This window comes from Rattus rattus, chromosome 14 (genome assembly GCF_011064425.1).
Source record: "Rattus rattus isolate New Zealand chromosome 14, Rrattus_CSIRO_v1, whole genome shotgun sequence".
NCBI lineage: Eukaryota > Metazoa > Chordata > Mammalia > Rodentia > Muridae > Rattus > Rattus rattus.
Window position 1 is genome coordinate 74,006,429 of NC_046167.1, and position 23,658 is coordinate 74,030,086.

Here is a 23,658-nt window from a genome sequence, read left to right on the forward strand (position 1 = left end):
AGTCCCTTCTGTTTCCCCAATAGTAGCTGTTCCAAACTATGCCTTGTTGACGTTTAGTCTTTAGCTATGTACTGTAATGCTAACTTCTGGGTCCCAAGGTCTAGTTGCCTCAAGAATTCTCACCTATACCAGCTTACAGTCTTTAGGTGGGCAGAAGAGAGGTAGGTGGGGCTTTGGTTCTCAAGCTTGGGGTCTGAGGTGGAGACCAGGAGAGAGGGAGGAGGGGAAGGAAGAAGGTGCCATTGGGTAAGTGGATTGAGAGCGCATGGCCATGAGGGCCGGTCAGTCAGAATAGCAGCGGCCCAGGCAGACACGGCAAGTTATAGCTTGGGGCAGTTGACAGGGAAGTAAAGTAGCGTAGAGGGTTGATGTCTGCTCAGGTCTAATGCTCTTAAGGCTTATCATAAATACGTTCTGTGTCTCTTATTTTGGAACTAAATGATCTAGGGTGAGGTAGAGACCCCCAAGTAATATTTGCCACCATGTCTATCATAGCTTATCTGCTCAGCTCAGCTTCCGGCTCAACTCTCACCGACCTTGTCTTCTCACTGCCAGTCCAGTCCACTCCACTGTCGCCTAACAATATCATCTCTGGCATATCTCGGTTTCTTCTGCCCAACTGTCTCCTATTTTCACTCTGCTCAGTCTCTCTTTTTTCCACTCACTGTCTTCTCTAACCCTACTCCCCTCTCTCAGCCACTGCTTGCTTTTTATATCTCCTGCTCCCAGAAGTCCAAGAAGCAACAGACACTGAAGGCCATGGGGTCAAGCAGTTCTCCTAAAGGCCAGTTGACTAGCAACTGGGGATATTTTAAAGGGCCAGGCACACAAAAGAAGTCACACCACATACTTCAAGTCTGCCCTTGTGTCTGACACCCATTGGAAGTTAGGGTTCCCCAAAGCAAACCCTCAATCCTTTGCAGAGCGATGCTTTCCGGAAATCACTGAAGGCTGCATGTATGTGACTTCTCAGAAGCCGAGTGCAGCAGTCCTTCTAGGGCCCAGCGCAGCAGCTCTGGAGTCTAAGCTGGAGATCTAGTAGTGTTTTCCTGCTAAACAGCCAGCTTCCCAGATGCCAGCTCAGATCGCTGGCCCTTTGTTCAGAGTTTGCTTTTGTTTGAGACTAAGTCGCACTATCCGTAGTTCTCAACCTGTGGATCGAGACTCTTGAAGTCCTCCATTTCCAAAATAAAGTTTACATCACAATTGATAACACTAGCAAAATTACAGTATGAGGTAGCAACAAAATAATTTTATGGTCGTGGGTCACCACGATTTGGGGAGCTGTACTAAAGGGTCACAGCAATAAGAAGGTTGAGAACCATTGTTCTTTGTAGCTCTTTGTGGCTGTCCTGTAACTGGCTGTGTAGACCAGGCTGGCCTTGAACTCAGAGATCCTCCTGCCTCTGCCTCCCCCATGCTGGGATTAAAGTCATGTCCCACCAGAGTTTTCCCTGGAGGCCGAGTAGGCAGACTGCTGTCCATGTGGCTAATCTGTCTCCAGTTCCTTTGGAGATGGTACTGATATGTGATGCTTTCAGACCTATGCCAAATCACTCTGATAGCCATGTCTCAAAGCAAAGCCCCGGCCAGTACAAACACCATGATGCATGGCATAGAGGTCACCTCTAAGCTTCTTCCTTTTGATCTATTCAAAAAGAAACTGACTTGAGCTGACTTGAAATGCAGTGCCAGGACCCTCCTCTTGAGAGCAGTTTTGTTTTTTTGTTTTTTGTTTTTTTTTTAAATACAAGAGCACAAATCTACTTTTATTTCTTTACTTTCCATTAGTTTAAATCCGGGATGGGTACAGCATCACACGGATTCTGTGTCCAGTGGCCTTGCAGGAAGGTTGCTTTGGAATTTGGCATGAACCATGCCACTGTTCCCATGGTTCCCATGTTCCCAGATCACTCTGGTTTTGTTTGGTTTGCCTCCAGGAGTCACTGTATTGCTTTTTGCTTTGTACACATAAGCATACCCCTTGCCTAAGTAGAACTCAGTTTCATCTCCGGCATAAACACCTTCAATTTTAAGAAGAGCCGTGTGCTCTCTTTGGTTCCGGAGGCCTCACTTGTAGCCAGCAAAAATGGCCTTGCACCACAGCCTTCCAGACATACTTGTTTTTTTAGAAGTCCTGTTCCCAGCAGGCCTCCAAAGACGCCAAGATGGCGGAAAGAGTTGAGAGCAGTTTTTAAGTGCCAGGGAACTGGTTTCCAGTCTCTAGTTAATGCTCAAAAATGGGAACATCAGTACCCTCAACTTAATGTTACAGCTCAGTAGCCAGAGCTAGCAACTCAGTGCCTTCCTCTCTCTGAGCAGAATGGTGGATCTCCAGTCTCACCTCTCAGTCTGACTCCCAGATCTGTGCAGTCTTGCTGCTACAGTCTAGCCACCTGCTACCTGCTTCTGGGCTGCCAGCTCCAAGTCACCTGCTTTTTTCTTACAACCCACTAGGCCCACTCTGCCAGCAGACAGAAGGCCCCAGTAGGCAATGAAACCCTGGAGACTGGTCTTCCCCAGACCTGTGTTACAGCACAGAGCCCTGCTGGGAAGGAAGTTTCCCCAGCTGCTTCCAGAGCATGAAGGGAGTGGTGTTTTTATGGTCGAGCTGTCATGGGTTGGGGAGATGTCGCTGTCTGAGCAGACGGAAGACTGCTGCAGTTGAGACCCAGTAGATGTGTGAGCAGGGTCATCTGGGGTGACATAGGCTGGCTCATCCAAAGGGAGACAAAGCAAGGCCAATACTGGAGCAGCTGCCAAAAGCATCGCAGTGGTTCTCTCTGCCAGACAGGAGTCTCCTTGAGCAGCTCTGATGCCACACAGGAGTCTCCTTGGGCAGCTCTGAGATTTGTGGCTGTTTTCTTTCATCTTAAACAAAACAAAAACAGCAAAACTATGTTGTTAATGTATGCTTGCAGACCTTTGAAGGGAGGGGCTCCTTGGGTTCCTGAGCAGAAGATGAGGTCTTTGTTGCCTCCTGCTGGACAGGTTTTGGATTTCCCTCGGAAGTCTATTTAAATTCGGAGTGCTGGAAGACTGTCAATTTCATGTCACCTACTCGTAGTAAGAACTCTACGAGAATCCAGGATAATTCTACCACAAAGTGACTCCGAAGGAACGGCCAAAATGCAATCAGGCTAGTGGCTCACCCTTTTTAGGATGAAGAATCTGTCACAATCTATAGATGTCAGGGGATTTAAAAAACAAAACTAAATGCTACGGGACATCCCACAAAATACTTTTAATTATTACACATCTTATGTCTGAGAGCCCTAACACTATCACCATCTGAATAGTCTCAGGTTTGGAGGTGGGCAATCTCGCCCTACCCACCTCTAAGAAGCTAAAGGGCAGACATGATCAGGCATCGTTTAGAAACAGCCGTGAAAACGGCTTCTGGAAGACAACAGCGGGATTCAAACGTTGCCTGCGTCACCGAGTAATCCTGTGCTCTGAGAAATCTACCGAGTGGTAGGACCATCGGAATTTCACCTAGGCTAACCGTCCTCCCTTCTCGGCCGGACCCGCAGCTCCCGCAAAGGCCGCGTCCACGCCGCGCGCGCGCGAACTCTGTCCCGGGCCGCACGACCGGTCTCGCGATATTTAGGCGGGCGGGCATGCGCCTGCGCCTGCGCGAGCGGCGCTCACATTCCGGGGCTGTGGCGGTCTCTTCCTCCCGCGTCCGGGGCCCGCGGTGAGGGCTCTTGGGAGTCGGGCGCTGGCGTGGGCCTCGCCGCCGCCGCCGCCGGCCCTCTGCCGTGACTGGACTGGGCCGCACGGAGAGGGCGCGGCCGGACTGAACGGAACGGGCGGGGGCTTTCCTGCCTATGGGCGGCCCCTGGGCGCTCTGAGGGCCGGGCTCCGAGCGGCCGAGGTAGGGCGCGGGGCGGCGGCTGGCGAGGGGTCCGGCGAGCCCGGGCGCGGGATGCGGCGGAGAGCGGGAACTCCTCCTTCCTCCGGGGCGGCTGGGCCCGCGGTACTTCCGCCCGGATGCCCGCCGGCCTCGCGGCAGGCGGAAGTCACGGCGCGGGCCGCACAGCCATGGCTGCAGGGTGGGCGCGGGGATACAGGCTCGCCCTCGAGCTGCGGTAGACCCCGCATCCCGGTGACACGGCGGGGAACGCTTCGGGTTCCAGTTAGGATGCTGGCTTAGGGGAGCCGCCGTGGGGCACGGTTAAGGAGCGCAGAGAAGACAAAGGAGACCGTTATTTATGTTGTGTCCTAGTATCTAAACTTCTCGCGAGGCAGGGAGCGGAGCAGCACCCTCAGTGATTGACACGGCCCTCCACACACACTGGTTTAGAATTATGAAGTCACATGTAATTATCTATAGTAGTTAGCCAGATAGTAACAAAACCCCCGAGGATTATGTGATATTTGATCTTTGGACGAGAACGGGATGTGGGCCTTTGAAGCTTTGCTATATTTACAGAGCTTCAAGGTGTCTTGTGAATTTACTAAAGATAGTTTTCTTGGGAGCTATGTCTGCCACATGCAAGGTAAAAAAAAAAAGTGATTTTTTTTTTTCCATTGAAAGACGGCGGGATTACCTACAGTAAAACTGCAGGGAAAGCAAATCGCAGCAGACCTTCAAAACTATTAATTTAAGTCTCAGTAAAACTCCTTGTTGGCTTCCTTAAACTTTCCAGTAAACCATTTTAAAAGATACTTCTCCGTTGCTTGCTATGTGCAAGGCATTGGGTTCCACCCCTAGTACTACGAACAGCTGTAGCCTTCGCTATGCAACACAATTTGTGCTATAACTCCTAGCTTACATGCCAACTACATATTCTTCCCACTTTCTTTTTTTTTCTTTTTCTTTTTTTCTTTTTTTTCGGAGCTGGGGACCGAACCCAGGGCCTTGCGCTTGCTAGGCATTCTTCCCACTTTCTTAAATGTAACCCACATCATTTTAGTGAGCTTTGCATGGAGAGAATCCAGGAATAGCTGGCGGGGGGAAGCGATTAAGAATGTACGGGTCTTGGGCTGGAGAGATGGCTCAGCAGTTAAGAGCACTGACTGCTCTTCCAGAGGTTCTGAGTTCAATTCCCAGCAACCACATGGTGGCTCACAACCATCTGTAATGGGATCTGATGCCCTCTTTTGCTGTGTCTGAAGACAGGAATGGTGTACTCATATATAATAAATAAATTTAAAAAAAAAATGTACGGGTCTTGGAGAGAGCTAGGTTTTGGTTCCCTTCAGTATGTTGACACAACTCGAAGCCAAAGGTAACTAAGTGTGCTGCATCCCAGGGGCACTCACACTCATTTGTTCTCATGTAGACAAGCATGATTTTAAGAATAAGGTAATAGGTGGCCAAGCATGTTGGTTAACACCTTTATACCGATTACCTGCTTGGTGAGGCAGAAGGATTGCTATGAGTTTCAGGTCAGCCTAGACAAAGTAAGACAAACCTCAAAAATAAAAAAAAACCCAAAACCAAACCAAAGAATTATTAGCAGGTAGGTCTTGGAGTGGAAAGAGATAGGCATTTTGATGAACAGGGTTAATGCCGATGTGTTATCCAAATGCTGAAAGTTATCATGTACGTAAATAAATGGTTTTATATATAAAGGATTTCACAGTGCTGAAACAGGTTGTAAGAATACTTTTTCTTTGCTGGAGAGATGGTTCAGTGGTAAGAGCACTGGCTACTCTTTCCCAGCAACCACATGGTGGCTCACAACCATCTGTAACGAGATCTGATGCCCTCTTCTGGTGTGTCTGAAGCTAGTGACAGTGTGCTCACATACATGAAATAAATACATCTTTAAAATGAATATTTTTTCCTTTATCTGGCAATCCCACGTGTAAGACAAAGTGCTCCCACCTTACTACCTCCGTTTCTTGCTTTCTATGGAGCTCGGGGCTGGCTGACTCTGGATGCTCTGCAGCCTTCCCAGTGGTAAGATTGGCAAGCATGGTTGCACATCTGCGGTTGTGCGCATGTGTGTGCATTCCTAGCATTAGAAGTCAATGCCAGGTGTCTTCCTTAGTTGCTGCTCTCCATCTTAGTTTTTGAGATAAAGTCTCCCACTGAACTTGAACCTGGAGCTCTTAGATTCCAGTAGGCTGGCTGACCAACGAATCTGCTGCCGGCCTGCTACCTCCCCTGTGGGGTTACAGACACAGGGTGCTGTACTCAGCATTTTTGCTGGAGATCCAAACCCAGGCACTTCACCCACAACTGAGCCAGTTCCAAGGGGTTTTTTGTTTGTTTATTTTTTGAGGTCCTGGCTGTCTGAAATTTGCTATGCACTATCTAGAGAAAGCCTTGGTTGTCATAAATTTCGGGGAAAAGCAGTATTACTGACATCTCGTGGATGATGTTTAGCAGACTCAGTGTAGAGAAGGCATACCTGGCTGGCTGTCGTGACTGTGCCATGCTAGCACAAACGGCTGGCTCCCTCTTCAGGTTATCTAAACTCCTATTTGGCTTTGTAATCTAATGAGTGTAAAAAGAAAGAGAAAAGGCTTATTTGTGTGTGTGCATGTGCGTGTGCGAGCAAGTACACACTTGTTTATGTATGTGACTGTGTTGATGCAGAGACCAGGGTATTGTCTTCTGTTTGTGTTTGTGTTTGTCTCATCTCCTCCTCTCCTCCTCCCTCCTCCTCCTCCTCCTCCTCCTCCTCCTCCTCCTCCTCCCTGTTCCCTCCTCCTCCTCCTCCCCTCTCTCTCTCTCTCTCTCTGGTTTTTCTGAGAGACAGGTTTTCTCTGTGTATCTCTGGCTTTCCTGGAATTAGCTCTGTAGACCAGGCTGGCCTTGAACGCCTAGAGGTCACCTGCCTCTGCCCCCCGAGTGCTGGGACTACAAATGCTTTGTCACTACAGCAAGGTCTACCCAGTCTTTGAGTCAGGATCTCTCCCTGAACCTGGAGCTTCTTTTTTCTCAGCCATTGATCTTCCTGACTCCGCTCCTCTTGGCAAGCTGTGTGTGTAGTCAGAATTGGTCTGTAAGGTAGGTGCTAATAGCCAAACTCTAGTCCTCAAAATCGTGCACCAAGCACTGTTCGCTGCTGACTCAGTCTCCAGTCCCTGTTCTGTTTCTGTGAGAAAGTGTACACTGCGGAGCGTGTGCAAAGTGTAGTATACAGAGAATGCTCAGAAGCCAACTTTAGGCTAGTATTATGTTTAAAACTTACCTTGAGGATTCCTATTTCTTTATTCCTTTTTTTTTCTTTCTTTTCTCTTCTTTTTTCTGTTGTTGCTTGCTTGTTTTCCAAAACGGGGTTTCTCTGGCTCTCCTGGAACCCCTGTAGATCAGGCTGGCTAGGAACTAAGAGATCCAAGTGCCTTTGCCTCTGCTGGGATTAGAGGCAAGTGCCAGCTGTTTCCTTCCTGAAGTTAGAACTGGAGCTAGTGAAGTAAGTGTTGGTGGTTGGCTCGCATGTCTTGGGAAGTGAGCAGAATTACTCCTTTTGGTATTTTTGTTGTTCTTTGAGTAGCGCGTGCTCTGTGATGAGTTCTCGTTCCTCCTGCTCGCATGACTAAGTGAACTAAGTGCCTTATTCTGATCCCAGGGCGGAATGTTGTGCAATGTTCTGTATGTGGAGGATGCCACTGCAGCCCTTCTATTTTAAATCCGAATCGGAGTTCATAGCTTTGTCTTTCTTGCCTTACAGTATTGCAGCCTGAAAACTCATTGCCTTGTGGTATAGAAGGAAAAAAATCACAGACGACCGATGACTTTGGACTTGTTCAGGGCTCTGTAAAGCAAGATGGCATACCCTGTAATGACCTGTTTGGCGTTAAGGTTATGTTGTGGGAGTAAATGGCATTTGATTGTTACTTGATATTCAGGTTGTGAACATCAGTTACATTGTGTATGCGCTCATCTGTTTTAGCTGATCAGACCCTTTGTTTAGCCTCTGTGTGGATACTGCCTTTTGTTTGGATAGAAGCCATTGAAAGGGATTTTGTGCTAGGCCAAGACATTGTGTTCCTTGCTTGACACTATCTGGTCTTGAAAAGTGTAACACACACTCAGGATTCTGTATAAATAATATATTTCCATAATGACTGGGTGTCCCCTTTGTGGAAACTGATCAGGTTAAGAGTGCCCAAGTGAGAATACACTTCAGTACCAGGAAGGCAGGCTACAGTTCGGCAAGGAGACCCAGTTTAGTGAGAGTTCTGGGGTTTTATTTGTGTTGAAACTTTAACATTTATTTCTGTGTTTGTGTGTGCATGCGCGGGCACAGGTTATGCAAATATGTGGATATCAGAGGACACATGAGAATGGATTCTCCTACCTTTCCAGTCATGGGAATGTCAGGTTTGGTGGCAAGGGGCTTTACCTGCCGTGACATCTTTTTGGCCTTTGTTTTGGATCTTTCTAGGGTTTAATAACTTAAAAGGAAAAAAGCCTACAAACTATTCATTTTCTACTTCTATCAGCTCTAGCCAGATATTATAGGTATTAAGTTAGTGTTTTGAGTTCTGTTTTCAGAAGAATTAAGATTTTTGAAAAATAATTGTGTATGACTGTTTTGCCTACATGTATGTATGTTTACCATGTGAATGCTTGGTGTCCAAGGAGATCAGAAGAGGATGTCAGTCCCCTGGAACGAGAACTATTATGGATGGTGTGAAACTATGTGGGTGCTGGAACCTGAGCCTTGTTCCATTGCAAGAGCAACAAGTCTTCTGCTGAGCCATTGTTCCAGCCTCTAATTGAGTGGTCTTATGTGACATTGGTTCCTACCTATAACTGAGAAAGCCATGACTCTTTGATGCTGTTTGTGGTGTGACTTGGGGGAGGCATGGACAACACTATGTACTCTAGGTCGGGCACCAACAAATCACAAGGAATTCCCATCAAGGCTGGCTTAGTGAACCAGCGAGTTAGGTTGCTTACGGCCGTATAGACAACTCAGAAGCAGCTACAGCACTGAACAAGCTACCCAGCATGGGTCACAGCCTAGAAAAGCCTCGTTCCTAGAACTCCTGTCTACCTCACCCAGGTGTCTGGGTTCTCTGGTCTTTCTCTCCTTAGCATCTGCTTCCTAGTTTTATAGACTTGCCAGGGGAGGAGAGTAAACCCCCTAATTGAACCATCTGGGCCTCCGTCCTCACAGAAGGAAGGAGTGCTTTAGCTGGATGGAACAGTGTGTAAGAGTTTTGGAGTCTACCGTGTTGCTCTAGTTTTCGGTAGTCTACATGGCTGTCAGAAGATGATTTTCCCATTGCACTCTGTCACACAGACAGGCACTCATCTGCTTTTGTCTCTGTCTCGGTAGGAAATGATGCACCCGGTTGCAGGCGGGAACCCAGCGTTCTGCGGGCCTGGCAAGCCTCCCTGCCTCAGTGATGACGCCGCCATGAGAGCCGCTGATCAGTTTGATCTGTACTCCTCCCAGCAAAGCAAGTACAGCCACACAGTCAGCCACAAACCCATGCTCTGTCAGAGGCAAGACCCATTAAACGAAGCACACTTGCAGCCTACCAGTGGCAGAAACACAGAGATAAAGGATGAACTAAAGAAAAAGAAAAACCTCAATCGATCTGGTAAGCGAGGCCGGCCTTCGGGAACCACCAAGTCAGCAGGATACCGGACCAGCACAGGCAGACCCCTGGGAACCACCAAAGCAGCTGGATTTAAGACCAGTCCAGGCAGGCCTCTGGGTACAACCAAAGCTGCAGGATACAAAGTCAGCCCAGGCAGGCCTCCAGGTAGCATTAAAGCTCTGTCCCGTCTTGCAGATCTTGGTTATGGCTGTGGCACTGCTGCCTTTCCTTACCCTATGATGCACAGTAGAGTGGTTCACGGGGTTCAGGAAACGAGTGGTGAGGTCAAGCCACCCAGTGAATGAGCGAGACAGGAGAGCACGTGCTAGGAGCAAATTGTTAGTCACCCCAAAGCTTCTTGCTTTAATTTGACATAATCATACCACGTGGACTTCCCAGTTCTGTTTCCGTTTGCTTTCCCTCACCCCGCACTTCTTTTCTTTCTTTTTAGCTCAGAAGCTGCCACAATTGAGAGGTGCACTTTGGGCAGGAGTAGTACATTGTGTCTGTGTTGTACACGGTTCACAGGACAGGACACTCAGCTCAGTCATCTATGCTTTCCCTTTGGGCTGTTCTAAGTGGACTCCTTTTACTTGTGAGTAATCCAGAGCGAGGCACTGTAACTGAAGCGGGGAGCAGCAACTAGTGAGCAGGTGGGCGGGGAAGGCTGTGGAATAAGACACAGCTGTCTGGATGCTTTGGAACTTAAAACACAGCTTCTTCTTTATTGATTCGCATGGCATTAGTGATCATCATTCCTAAAGCACTGTGCAGTGTCTGCCTCGCAGAGAGCATAGTTACAGGGTGTGTGTTTTCAATTGCCTAAGAGCATATGCACCAAACACTACAAACAGCTCAAACCCTTGAGTACGTCAGAAACCTGCACAGCATATTTAATATACAAGAGAAAAGAACCCTTAGAAGTCTGCATGTAACTATAGTCATTCTGTTTTGTGTTTCATATACTTAGTATTATATTTTAAAACATTTATTACTATTGTTCATTTATTTAAATTTTTTTTTTTTTTTTAGTTTTTCTGCGTAATTGTTATTACACTTCATTAGTACTTAATTGCATTTTCAGGTTTATACCTACCAAAGGACACAAATTGAGTGGTCAACTGCAAAATTGGTCTAAGCAGGAAGCAGTGTCCTGGCTGTCAGGACCCAAATACCAATAAATGTAACTTGGTATGCGCGAAACCTGTGAAATGAGCGCTGGGTAGCATAAAAATGGCAGCATGGCTCCAGGATGACCGTTTCTTCCAAAAGAAGGCTCCCTGGTGCGGCTTGCTTTAGACACAGTGTAGAAAAGTCAAGTACTGGGCATGAAGGTATACTCACTTAGGATAATCTTCGGAAATGTTTCCTGTTAATACACATTTTATTTATTTTGAATTTGTTCTGAGTAAACTGTTATGAACTTTAAGATTGAAAAGCTTTCCGTGGGTCAGGTATGGAGGCCCAGGAATTTGATTCCAGCATTTGGGAGGCTGAGGCAGGCAGAGCTCTGAGCGTGTGAGGTCTACATAATGCCAGGACAGCCAATGCTAGGTAGAGAGACCCTATCTTTAAAAAAACAACAAAGAAAAGCTTTTACTGAACTTAAAAACTTATGTTTTTTACTTGCATTTTAAATGCTTTTGAGAATAAAATGTAGATTTAAAGGACTTAAAAACTTTAAAAATAATCAGAAATTTAAAAGGGACACACGTACTGGTTGGTTAGGCTTGCTCTCAGTCCATGCAAACTGACTGTATGTAAATACCATGTTTCAGACCTCTGTCGGGGGACAAGCAGCAAATCTCAGGTGCCCCATGGTAGCTGACACAGCAGCTGGGCATCCGCTCCTGCAGTGTACGCGCTTTATTGTGTGTGGAGACCGTAACCTCAGCAGTACCAGCTTCCCACAAACCACAGGGGACAGTGAGCAATGCTGGACGACCACTGAACCAGCCTAGAATATCAAACTGAATGACTTATTCAGAACACATGCAGATGCTTGTCTTCATTGGCGTGTTCATCTGTCACGTAGCTGTTTCTGAAGTTGTTCAGCAGCTGGCTGTTGAGAATTCCTTGCAAGGCTAGTTCCTGAGGACAGTTGAAATAGTCTAGTCTAGAATGTCAAGGACTTGGGTGCATGTTGTGTTTCCTCATGAGTCTACATGGCATCCTTTCAGTTTGATTTCCTTCCTGATTTTCTGCCTTGTCATTTCTTCTTGCCCTTTCCCACCCCTATCCCCTCCCCTCAGCTCTCCAGCACATCTACTCAGTGGTGCTGTGCTGTGTGTCAGAAGATAGAGTGGGTGGATTGTATATGTTGATGACAGTGTTAGGAGCTTGATCCCAGGAACAGGGGTGGGTGGATGGCTACAGTTGTGAGTGGATGACGTCACTTAGGAAACTGCGAGCAGCACCTGGGATATGAAATGTGTGCACTGGTGAACACCTGATTCTACTTTTCTCCCTGTGGACAGTTTACCAGTGCCACGTTGGAGAGGCACGGTGAGGACAGGAAGGAAGTCTTCACATAAAAATATTTTTACTTCTACATGATCTAAAGACTGCATTCTGCATCTTTGTAACATGGTCTTTTGTCATGACAGACACTGAAATAGCATGTGAAACATTGCCTAGATGCCAGTATATTCAGTCGGGGAAAACTGTTGCCCCCTACCCCCACCCCACTGTATAATTGTTCCTTAAAAGGTAAATTGCTAATTTTATACTGTGTGATTCTATTCTTCATAAATAGGTTTCACTATTCTATATTAAACTTTGTCAGAAAATGATCTACTATTCAAGTAAGTTTGTTTTACTTTTTTCTGAAAAGGATATTTTACATGCCTTATTTATTATTGTTATCAAAACAAATAAGGGGTCAATACAGATGAAAATTTCACTTTCCACAGCTATCACCTTGCCTAACTAATCTTTAGTATGGGGTGATTTTGATACTATCTTTGGAGTTTTGCACTGGATATTTAAAAATATATATTGGCACAATATATTGAAAAATTAAATAGTATTTGGTTTAATTTTTAATATTTGAAACATTTTTTAATTAGTGTTTAAATCAGATTAACAATTCTTTGTATTTTTAATTACTTTTTTAAAAGGGACATCTGAAAAGTGGTATTTATTCATTACAAACTGGTGTTTGTGTGAATTTACATATATTTTCATGAAATATGAGTAGGATTTCTTTGAGGTAAAATCTGGATCCATTTATTATCAGGTTAAAGATGCTTCATCCAGTGTAATAATAACCACAGTGTGTAAGTTTAAATGGTGAACTTCTTCATGCTTTAAGAAGCTTTAAGAGAACAGTTCAGGGGATACTAAGATGATTGCTCTGTCAGTTCCTTGTCTGTATGCAGTAAAACTTTATGATCCATTACAGCAGTGTAACAGTTCACAACAGTCTTGGGCATAAAAAGTTTTGATGCTCTTTTAATCTGTCTGTTCTAGCATAATGACTGCGTTCAAACTCTAAGATGTATCTAAATATTTGCTTTTCTCCCTTTTCCTTCCAAGTAGACAAACCTGTGCTCTCATATACAATGTATTTAAGTTTTTAGAAGTGATGCTGTAGTAAGTCAGTTGTGTGATTTAATCAGGCCACTCTTGATTCTTCGATTCACAGTTTCCTTTTTCCACAGACAATTATGAAAAACAATTACCAGTTAACTGATAATAAGCACGTTGTCCTCTGCTGTAAAAAGTCTGAATAGATACTGTGTATGTTTCCATGTCCATGAACTTAAGCTACTCGTGTGCAGTTATGTGTATGGAATGGAGTAGTGTTCATGATTTGTATCTACATCATCATATGGATGTATATTTATTAATAAACTCATCACTTTAAAACCAGCTGTGTACCACTTTATATATTTTGTATGTGGGGGGTTCAGGAGTCATGTGCATGCCACAGTATCTGAAAGGTCAGAGGACAGTCTTGGGAGTGGTCAGTCACGTAGCTCTGTGGTCTTGGGACCAAGCCTGCACTTCCTACTGTGTGGTTAGGCTAGCACAATAGAGAAGCCATAAATGAAAACGGAGACCTTCTCATCATTTGTTGGTAGTATATTTATCTTGCAATTTTCTATTATTTTTATTTGTTTGATTGGTTAGTTTTGTTTTCCAGACAGGGTTTCTCTGTGTAGCCCTTGCTATCTTGGAACTCACTCTGTAGACCAGGCTAGCCTCAAACTCAGAGACCCTTCTGCCTCTGCCTCCAGAGTGGGAGCTGGGATTAAAGGTGTGCACCATCACTACACCCTGCTGAATTTTGCATTCTAATATCCCTCTCTTTTAAAAAAAAAATATAATTATATATTTGTATTTCTTGAATTTCTGTTATTGGGGCTGGAGAGATGACTTAGTGGTTAAAAGCAGTTACTGTTCATTAAAAATAGATATTTTTGGGGTTGGGGATTTAGCTCAGTAGTAGAGTGCTTGCCTAGCAAGCTCAAGGCCCTGGGTTCGGTCCCCAGCTCCGAAAAAAAAAAAAAAAATACATATTTTTAAAAGTATATCAGGCGGGTTGGGGATTTAGCTCAGTGGTAGAGCGCTTGCCTAGCAAGCGCAAGGCCCTGGGTTCGGTCCCCAGCTCTGAAAAAAAAGAAAAAAAAAAGTATATCAGGCTAATAATATGTTGTTTTCATTCAGACAGCCTCATGCAGTCCAGATGTGCCTCCAGCTCACTATTGTAACTAAAACTGGCCTTGGACTCTTTACTTTTTTTTTTTTTTTTTTTTTTTTTTTTTTTTTTTCCTTGCTGTGACCAAACTTTATTAAAATCTTAAGGAGAGGCCGGACTCTTTACTTTTAAAAAGGATTAATTTGTGTGCCTGTGCACACATGTGGTTATCTTCAGAGACAAGAAGCTGGAGTTAAACAGTCATGAGCTGCTGTATAGGTGCTGAACCTTGAACTCAGGTCATCCGGAAGAGCAGCCAATGCTTTTAATCTCTGAGCAGTCTCTCCAGACACTTGTGTATTTCTTCGTTTGGCTATTGTTATTTCTTTGTTGTTTGTTTTGTTTTGAGACAGGGTCTCTGCATATCCCTGGCTGTTCTGAAACTCACTATGTGGACTAGACTGCCCTCAAACTCACAGAATTCCACTGGCCTTACCTCCCAGGTAGTTGTTTGGATTAAAGGAAAGGCTTCACTACTTTTTTTGAGACTCCAGGCTGGCCTCAAACTCATAATGTAGCCAGGGATGACCTAGAACTACTGATCTTGTCCTGGGACTGCAGGTGTATATAAATTATTATTGTTGCATTTTTACTGCAGGAACGTGTGAGTGTTGTGTGTGTGTATGTTCTGTGTGGCTTCTGGAGGTCACACAGTAGTCTTGGCAGCATGCAGGCGACAAGCATCTTCCTCACCGAGCCGTCTCACAGGCCAGTCTTATGTGTGCTGATCTTGTTTCTGAAGTCTTGCAAAATTCACGTGTCACCCATTGTGGGTTTTTTGTTTGTTTGTTTGCTTGCTTGCTTGCTTGTTTTTCTTCCTAAGAATTTTTTCTTTTTTCTTTCTTTTTTTTTTTTTTTTTTTTCTTTTTCTTTTTTTTCGGAGCTGGGGACCGAAGCCAGGGCCTTGCGCTTGCTAGGCAATTGCTCTACCACTGAGCTAAATCCCCAACCCAAGGATTTTTTCTTAATTGCTTTTACTAGCATTAATTATACATATTTAGAATGTGTTTTGAGTATATTAATCCTTCATCCTTTTTGGCCCCCTCCTCCAGTCTCCTTCCTCTTCTGAAGCAGCTCCCTCCCGTTGTGCCTGGTTTTGTTTGGGTTTGGTTTCCCGAGAGTTTCAGTAGGGTTACCTGTAAGCATAGACTCCTTGCCAGTGACTGTCGGTAAAGAAGATGTCTCTTCTTCTCCAGCAACCATTGAACGCCAAAAACAGAGGTCTTTTGGGGAGGAAAGGATTTATTTGGCTTACACTTCCACATCATAGTTCATCAAAGGCTATCAGGGATGGACCGTCCTCCCCATGGCTCTCTCAGTCTGCTTAGAACCCAGGACCATCAGCCCAGGGGTGGCTCCACCCACAAAGGGCTGAGCCCTCCCCTTGCTACAGCCTGCCCTTATGCAAGCTACTTCTAAATTGAGGTGAAAACTAGCCAGGACAAGTAGGCTTGTGGCTGAGCATCCCTGTTAGTTACTTTTTGTTGCCGTGATAAAATGTCCAGAGAATAGCAAGCTAAGGAAGAAAAGGTTTGTTCTGCCGTACAATTCCAGAATCCACCATAGCAGCAAGAATGGAAGGCTGGCCTTTTGGTTAGGAAGTAGAGTAAGACGGAAGTGGGACCAGGGTATACAACCTCAAAGCCCTCTCCCTAAATGTTTCGTAACCTTATGAATTCAGCTAGGGACCAAGTGGTCCCTAGTGAACTCAGGGAAGATATTTTGTATTCAAATCACAACAGCATCCAAGAGTCTTGTATGTTCTTTGACCAGTTAGGAATCTCTGCAGTTGCTGCTGCAGAACTGCCTCTTGACCAAAGCTGAGAACAATATTAGTCACAGACAGAAAAAGGAGGGCTGGGGAGATGGCTCAGCGGTTAAGAACACTGACTGCTCTTCCAGAGGTCCTGAGTTCAATTCCCAGCAAACACATGGTGGCTCACAACCATCTGTAATGGGATCTGATGCCCTCTTCTGGTGTGTCTGAAGACAGCTACAGTGTACTCATAAATAAAAATAAATCTTAAAAAACAAAAAAGAAAGTTCCAGATGATCAGCACCTGCCTGATACCCCGTGCACTGCCACCAGAACTTGTGGTGTCTTGGGCAATAGGGTCTTTCCATCTAGTTCTGGTTGGCAACCAACAGCAGTAGCGACTGCCTGTATTTCTGATTTCTAGTGCCTTCCTGACCAATATCTTACAGGGAAGTAGTTTGCCCTCCTCCTAAGGGTTTTCCATGTAAATGTTCCATGACTTACAATGAGGTTACAGTCTGAAAGGACACAGCACTGTAAACTGGAAAGTCACTGAACACCGGAGCATCGGGTGCAGCATGCTGTGATCTGGTGGCTCTTCACCATGGTAATCATAGCTGACGGAGGGTCAGTGAGGTCACCCAGCAGGTAAGTGCAGGCTCCATAAGCCCAACAACTTGAGTCCTGTTCCTAGAAGCCACATACTGGCTCAAGGAGAACTGGCCCAGTTCCACAGAGTTGTCCTTTAATCTCCACATGTGTCCTGTGCTTCCGTATACACATACACAGGTAATATATATCCTCAGATTTATTTTTGTTTTATACGTGTGAATGTTTCCTACATGTATGTATGTGTGCCACAAGTGTGCTTGTACTTGGAGTGCAGAAGAAGATGCCAGGTCCTCTGGAACTGGAATTTTGGATGGTTGTAAGCCTCTGTATAAAGGACACCAGGGTCCTTTGCAGGAGCAGCAAGCCTTCTTTCCCACCTAGTCATCTCTCCAGCCCATAATAGTAAGGTTCTAAAAACTTAAAAAAAGCAGGGCTGGGAACTGCCTTGCGGTTGCTGCCCAACACCACTTGAGAGTGTCACATCACATAGCGCTAGCCGGGAAAATCGAAACTCGGAGAGCAGCTTATAGTGAGTGAATGTGTAGTAACTTGAGACACTATGAGTTTGGGGCTGTCCTACAAGGTCATGCTCTCTGCATACGGTTTTACTCTACAACTTTAATGTCTCTTTCTCTTCTGTGATTTATTGCCTAGTGCACTTGCTAAAATCTCAAGTGTCGGATAAGTAGAGAGACACCACTCCTGTCGCAGGGGAAGCGTTCAGTGTCACCGTGAAGGATTACGTTAGCCCTGCTTTTATGGTAGATGTCTTTTTTTTTTTTTTTTTTTTTTTTTTTGTGAATACAAATGCTTTATTTAACAGTTGCAGGTCATTCCATGGGCTAGGAGTGGATATCAGAACCCAGGAGCTTCTCTTTTTCCAACAGGGTGTCACCCCTCGAACAAGGGCCTTTGAAGTCCCCGCGATCCGATCCTGCCCAGCACTTTAGTTACCCTAGCCAGCTTGATGGGCTGCACGCGACTCGTGTCCATGATGGCGGAGATCTAGCGGAGAGGCGGTAGATGTCTTAACATACTGAGAGTCTCAGTCTCCTGTCTGTCTTCCAGGTGTTAGGGGTACAGGCATCTGCCACCCAAACGTAAGCTTTCCCACGATCAAATCCCACGATCAAAACTACATTTTGTGCAAGACGCGGAGGATTCTTTTACCTACTGGTTTCATTTATTTTTAAAAGATTTATATGTATTTTAGTTTATATGTGTGGATGTTTCACTTGTATGCACACACACCACATGCCCATGCGGCTGGTGCCTGAGGAGGCCGGAAGAGTGTATCCAGTCCCCAGAACGGGAGTTGCAGGCAGTTGTGAGCCGCTAAGGGTGCCGGGAACTGAACCTGGGTCTTCTGGAAGAGCATCAAGTGCTTTTACCTGCTGAGCCATATCTCCAGCCCCATACTACTGGCTTTCAGAATGAGTTTGTTCTCTATTATGTTCCAAAGGTTATGGAAGTCCATTGGAACATGCTTGAAAGTGTTTTTAATGTCTGCAAAGTCGCACTTTAAGTCTGACTTTTATTTCTTTAGTCTGTGTAGCCCCCATACGATATACACCGGTGGTCAGAGGACCTCACCCAGGAGTCTGCTCTCTGAGGTTGTTAGGCTTGTTGGCAAGCAACTTTACCCACCGAGCCGTCCCCGCAGCCCATGAACTAAATGTTCCAACACAGGCAGTAGATGACATTCTACTGCGACCACTCACTGTTTGGTTCAAAGCACCCCGACTTAGCTTAGTAGGAGCTAGTCAGGTTCCTTGGTCATTTAAAAATGTTTACTGTTGTATGAGTACGATGCATTTGTCTGGGCTTGCTCGTCCCAGGCACAAATGTGGAGGTCAGAGGACCTCCTCCTCTCCTATCTTTACCTGGATTTTGACGCTCAATCTCTGGTCATCATGCTTCTACGATGAGTATTTTACCTGATGTCAGCCTTTCTTGGTCATTTTGATTTTCGATAGCTTCCTTGTGCATTGGTATGACAAGATGACCTAAGAAATAAAAGGTCTTTTGGGTAATGCCTTCAATCCTAGCACTCAGGGGCTGGGGCCTGCAGATCTGACTTAGAGGCCTACCTGGTCTACACAGCGTGTTCCAGGACAGCCAAAGATACACAGAGAAGCCCTATCTTGTCTTGAAAAACTAGAAATGAAATGTTTAAAAGAAAACTTAGTGACATTGATTTTTGTTTGTTCATTTTAGTATTTTCTTTGTAGCAAAAGGTGATCTTGAACTCCTGATCCTGCTGCTACGCTTCTCAAGTCCTGGGATTCTGGGGATATATATGCCTTAGTGCTTGGCCAACAAGGTCATGTTCAAAATATTTTCTGATAATAAGTTAAAGAAAGGTAGGTTATGTGTCTGGATGTGTACCATAGAGTGCTGGTTTATTATAGTCGAAGCCCTGGGTTGGATCCCCTGCACTGCATAAAACTAGGTGTATAGTCTCTGCCTGCAGCCTGAAGCCCTGTCCCGCTGCATGGATACACATGACTCTTGTTATGTTTTGAGACAAGGTTTTGTAGTGAGATTGTTTTTATTTCCTTAAAAACATTATGTGAATATGTTTTTGTCATAATCTCAGATGTGGGATTTGGGGCTACTTCAGATTGTCCCCAGCAACTGACTGATTTGTCTCCTGCTCTGGGAGGGGCACAGTCCTGTCAGCTGAAGACAGTTTACGATTGGAAGTCTGGGGACTCTTGAGAGGGTATAAAAGTGCCAGAGAGGCTGCAGAGGTGGCTGCTGCTGCTTTTGCTGTCTGCTGGATTGCCGCATGCTGACTGGAGATACCCTGACAATGAAGATCAGCGTTGCCCCAGGGAACTCGACAGTCCCAGTCAGCAAATAGTCTGAAGAGACCTGTGCCCTTTCCCTTCTAACCTCTCCTGCCTACCTGGTGTTGGAGGTTGGAAGGGATTGGGGTGGAGAAGGGTGGTAGATCTAAGAAGCCAGTGAGGTAACCAGTAAGTATGGTTACAGGGTTTTTCTGTGTAGCCCTAGCTGTCCTGGAATTCTCTTTGTAAATCAGGCTGGCCTTGAATTCAGACATCCATGTGCCTCTGCCTCCAAGTGCTGGGATTAAAGGCGTGTGCTACCATGCCTGGGGAAGATTCTGAGAGATAGAGAAAGAGGGAGGAGGAGGAGGGAGGGAGGGTAAGGGAGGGAGGAGGAGGAGAGGAGAGATATAACCAAGGGTTCCCATTTTGAAGTGATGCGTTTGTTCTAAGGGGCATTTCTTTCTTTTTTTTGGGGGGGGGTTCTTTTTTTCGGAGCTGGGGACCGAACTCTAAGGGGCATTTCAAGTTCATGTCTGATTCCAGGGTGTCCCTTTGCAGACATAAGAGTTGTGGAATACCACTAAGCCTCAAGCAAGTGAACATAGGGAATAGTTTAGCAGCCTAGGACTCCACTTGCTTTGGACTGTGTGACTGCTCCTCTTCCTGTAAAGCACTTGGCAACTTGGAACCCTTACCTGCATATGCCATACACACGTCCCTCTCTTAGCAATGTACCTAGCAAACCAGGACCCTGCCTGTTTGCACATACTGCTCTGAACAGTGGAATAAATTTCCCTTTTCCTTAACGACTGTCCCATCTGATAGATTCTGTTCAGTTTGTCCTCAAAGTGGATTTTTAGGGAGAACGCTCTATTTACCATTATTATACCTGTGTGTAATTGGACGTGCATATGACTAAAGTCAGATGCATTGTGGGAAGGGACATACAGAGTTGGGAAATGGTTATAGAATAATCTGTCAATCAAAATAGAAACCTATAACTCTTAGGAACTAGCCACTCCTTCCTTTACACTCCATAAAAAGCTCAAGGAATAACCTTTCTATTCTGTTGTTTTGCTCTGGATAAGGTAACTTTGCTAACTTTGCAATCTGAATATATCTTTCTTGTATAAGATGCCAAGACCCTGGGAATCCTGACCTGAGACCCACTACCAGTAGCAAGTCCATTCCTCTTGTTTTCAAATTTTAGCCTTGGACCTCTTTTTGGAAGAAATATGTCACCGGGGGCAGGCTTTGAGAGTTTACGTTTTGCCGATTTCCCAGTTGACTTACTCGGTTTGTGGTCGAAGAGGTGACACTCAACCTCCTAACCTGGCTGCTTGGTGCCATTCCAGACCTTCCCTCTGGACCCATAAATCAAAATGAACCCTTCCATAAGCTTTTGGTCACAATGTTTTATTACAAAAAGTAACCAGTACACACTTGAAGAGGCTTTTGTTTTTTCGTTTGTTGAGATGAGCTCACTATGTATATCCTACCTTGAACTTGAGCTTAGCCTACCTCTGGGCCAGGAATGGTGGGCATGACAACCAGTCTTGGCACGGCCCCCTTCCTCGCAGAGGAAGCAGCTTGTCTTCGTCCCCTCTCTAATAACAAGGGAGGAGGTGCTCTCATCTTACTCTCTCCAATTTATCCTTCCCCAGAAGCTAACCTTCTTAGAGGTTATCATCTCTGGTAATCTTAAACCCCTCTCTCTAGGCACCTTATTAGTGTATAGGATGAACCAGCTTATTTATTTTGTGACAGGGTCACTGGCGTCAAATTCCTAGGCCTAAGCGATCCTTTGGAGCTGGGACTACAGGTATGCACTGGTCCAAGTCCAAAATTAGTTTATTTAAATGTTTATAAAAGCGGTTATTATAGTTATTGGCATATGTTGACTTTCTGCCACTGTGTCACCTACCCCAGGTGACAAGCTTATGAAGGGGAAAGGCTCACTTTGGCTCACAGACTCGGGGGCTCCACTGCTTTTGAACCTGTGCTGAAGCAGCGTCTCTTGTAGGGATTACCTGGTAGAGCGAAGTTGCTCGCTTGTGGCCAGGAGGAGAAAGGGGGAAGAGATGGGGTCCTGGGGCACCCACTGATGGCTCCCAGAGAACTAGAGACCTCCCAGGAGACCTCTTTGAACATTTCTTCCCCTACAACAACCCCAAGCTGTGGTGTGCGTCCTCACCCCAGAGGACTTGGGGGAACAGTCCAGCATCGCATTTGAGTGAATTGGCAATCAACACAGCATGGTTTGAAAGGTTTTGAATTCAGACTAATAGTCTAGCCTTAGCCTTGTTGCAATCTTCCCCGTGACTTGAACATGAAGTTTTGTTTCTGAGTGTGTCAAATTGGAGTAAATGTCTCCCTTAGAGACAGTCTCCCAGGTAACCCTAGTGCTGGCCAGCCTGGAACTCACCGTGCAGTCTTGTATGCTAAACATCTTGGGTAAACACTAAATTATTGAAGGAGCTCATTGGAATCTTTGTTGTAACTGCAAGGGCAGCATCATGAGGTTCACAGCTGCCTGTGACTCCAGTTCCAGGGGGATCTTACCAGTCAACTGCATACACCTAGTACACACGCCTTCACAAAGGCACACACAGATACACGTAAAAGTAAAAGCCATTGAGTCAGTTTTATAAAAACAGCCCAAAGGTGATAAAATGACTGAATATATTCCCCAACGTGTATTCAATGAATTCAGCTTATATTTAAAGATCTTTCATTGCGAAGTGAAATGGCCTGGTTATAAAGCAAAAGGTAGTCACTTCACATTGCCACGTGCCCTGTTTCTTTTTTTTTTTTTTTTGGTTCTGAGCTGGGGATCAGTCAGGGCCTTGGGCTTCCCTAGGCAAGCGCTCTACCACTGAGCTAAATCCCAACCTCGTGCCCTGCTTGGGAGGCCAAGACAGGAGGATCAAGAGTTCAAAACCTGCTGGCCACACACAGAGAAGTTGTCTTTAAAAGGCAAACACGGGCTGGAGAGGCGGTTCCACCTTTCGAGCATGTACTACTACTCCTGCAGCCATTCTGGGTTCAGTTCCACATCAAGTAGCTCACAGCAGCCTTCGACTTCAGTTCTCGAAGATCCAGCACCGTATAGCAGCATCCTTCAGGCATCTACATGCATGTGGTGCATTTAAACTCATGCTGACTCGCATAAATCCACTTAAAAATAAACCTAAAACCCCATAATAGATACAAATTCCCTCTATGAATCAGGCACTCGGGAAGAACTTAGCAAGATGCCTCTTGTCTCTCCGGAGGGCTGGACCAGGCCGGCAGTGCTGGGGAGCTTTATTCTTTTTTTTTTTTTTTTTCTTTTCTTTTTTTTCAGAGCTGGGGGCCGAATCCAGGGCCTTGCGCTGCCTTGCGCTTGCTAGGCAAGCGCTCTACCACTGAGCTAAATCCCCAACCAGCTTTATTCTTTATTTATCATTACCTTTTTTTTTCTCTTTCTTTTCTTTTTTTTTTTTTTTTTAGATAGTCTTACTATGTATCCCTAGGTGGCCTGGACTCTGTATGTAGACCAGGAGGGCCTGTTAATTGAGATACTCCTGACTCTGCCTCCAGAGTGCTGAGTTTAAGATTTATTTACTTTTCAAGACTAGGAAATAGTATTAAGGAACATGCACTCCATGGGCTGGAGAGATGGCTCAGTGGTTAAGAGCACGGACTGCTCTTCCAGAGGTCCTGAGTTCAAATCCCAGCAACCACATGGTGGCTCACAACCATCTGTAAAGATGGGCATATGATGCCCTCTTCTGGTGTGTCTGAAGACAATGACAGTGTACCCACATATATGAAATAAATAAATCTGTTAAAAAAGTGCACTCCAGTGTAGGAAGTACAAAGTTGGAGACACCCATTGGCCAGTGGCACCTGATACCTGGAAGACTGGGCAATCTGTTCTAATCTGGCTCCTCCTCCTTCTCTGGCTCTTTTTCACCTATGTCTAGCTTGTTCTCTCTCTTCAACCTGTCTCTGAACAACTCTCCCGGTAAGACTACCTCTCTGCATTTTTTCCGGCGCTGGGGACCGAACCCAGGACCCTTGCGCTTCTTAGGCAAGAGCTCTACTACTGAGCCAAATACCCAACCCCCTCTTCTCTGCATTCTTCTCTTAAGTAGCTTCCCTTTCCTCTCCTTGTGAGAGTTGGGCGTATCCTATTCTGTCAAATCTTTCTCTGATTCGTCTCTTTGTCTGCCACTCAATTAGATAACACTTTCAAACACGGGTGCTTCCTTCTACAAACTAACTTTACCTTC

General features: G+C 45.4%; 1 protein-coding gene across 1 annotated transcript; it reads left to right on the forward strand.

Moving 5' to 3' along the window:
* Positions 1 to 3,682: 3,682 nt before the first annotated feature.
* On the forward strand, positions 3,683 to 13,389 carry C14H5orf24 (chromosome 14 C5orf24 homolog). Its single transcript, XM_032884505.1, has 2 exons — positions 3,683 to 3,877; positions 9,249 to 13,389. The coding sequence occupies exon 2, from the start codon at positions 9,252 to 9,254 to the stop codon at positions 9,819 to 9,821; it is 570 nt and encodes a 189-aa protein (XP_032740396.1). The 5' UTR covers positions 3,683 to 3,877; positions 9,249 to 9,251; the 3' UTR covers positions 9,822 to 13,389.
* The last annotated feature ends 10,269 nt before the right edge of the window (positions 13,390 to 23,658 follow it).

Coding starts and splice junctions, on each gene's coding strand:
- C14H5orf24 (XM_032884505.1), top strand. CDS start 9,252: ATGATGCACCCGGTTGCAGGCGGGAACCCAGCGTTCTGCGGGCCTGGC.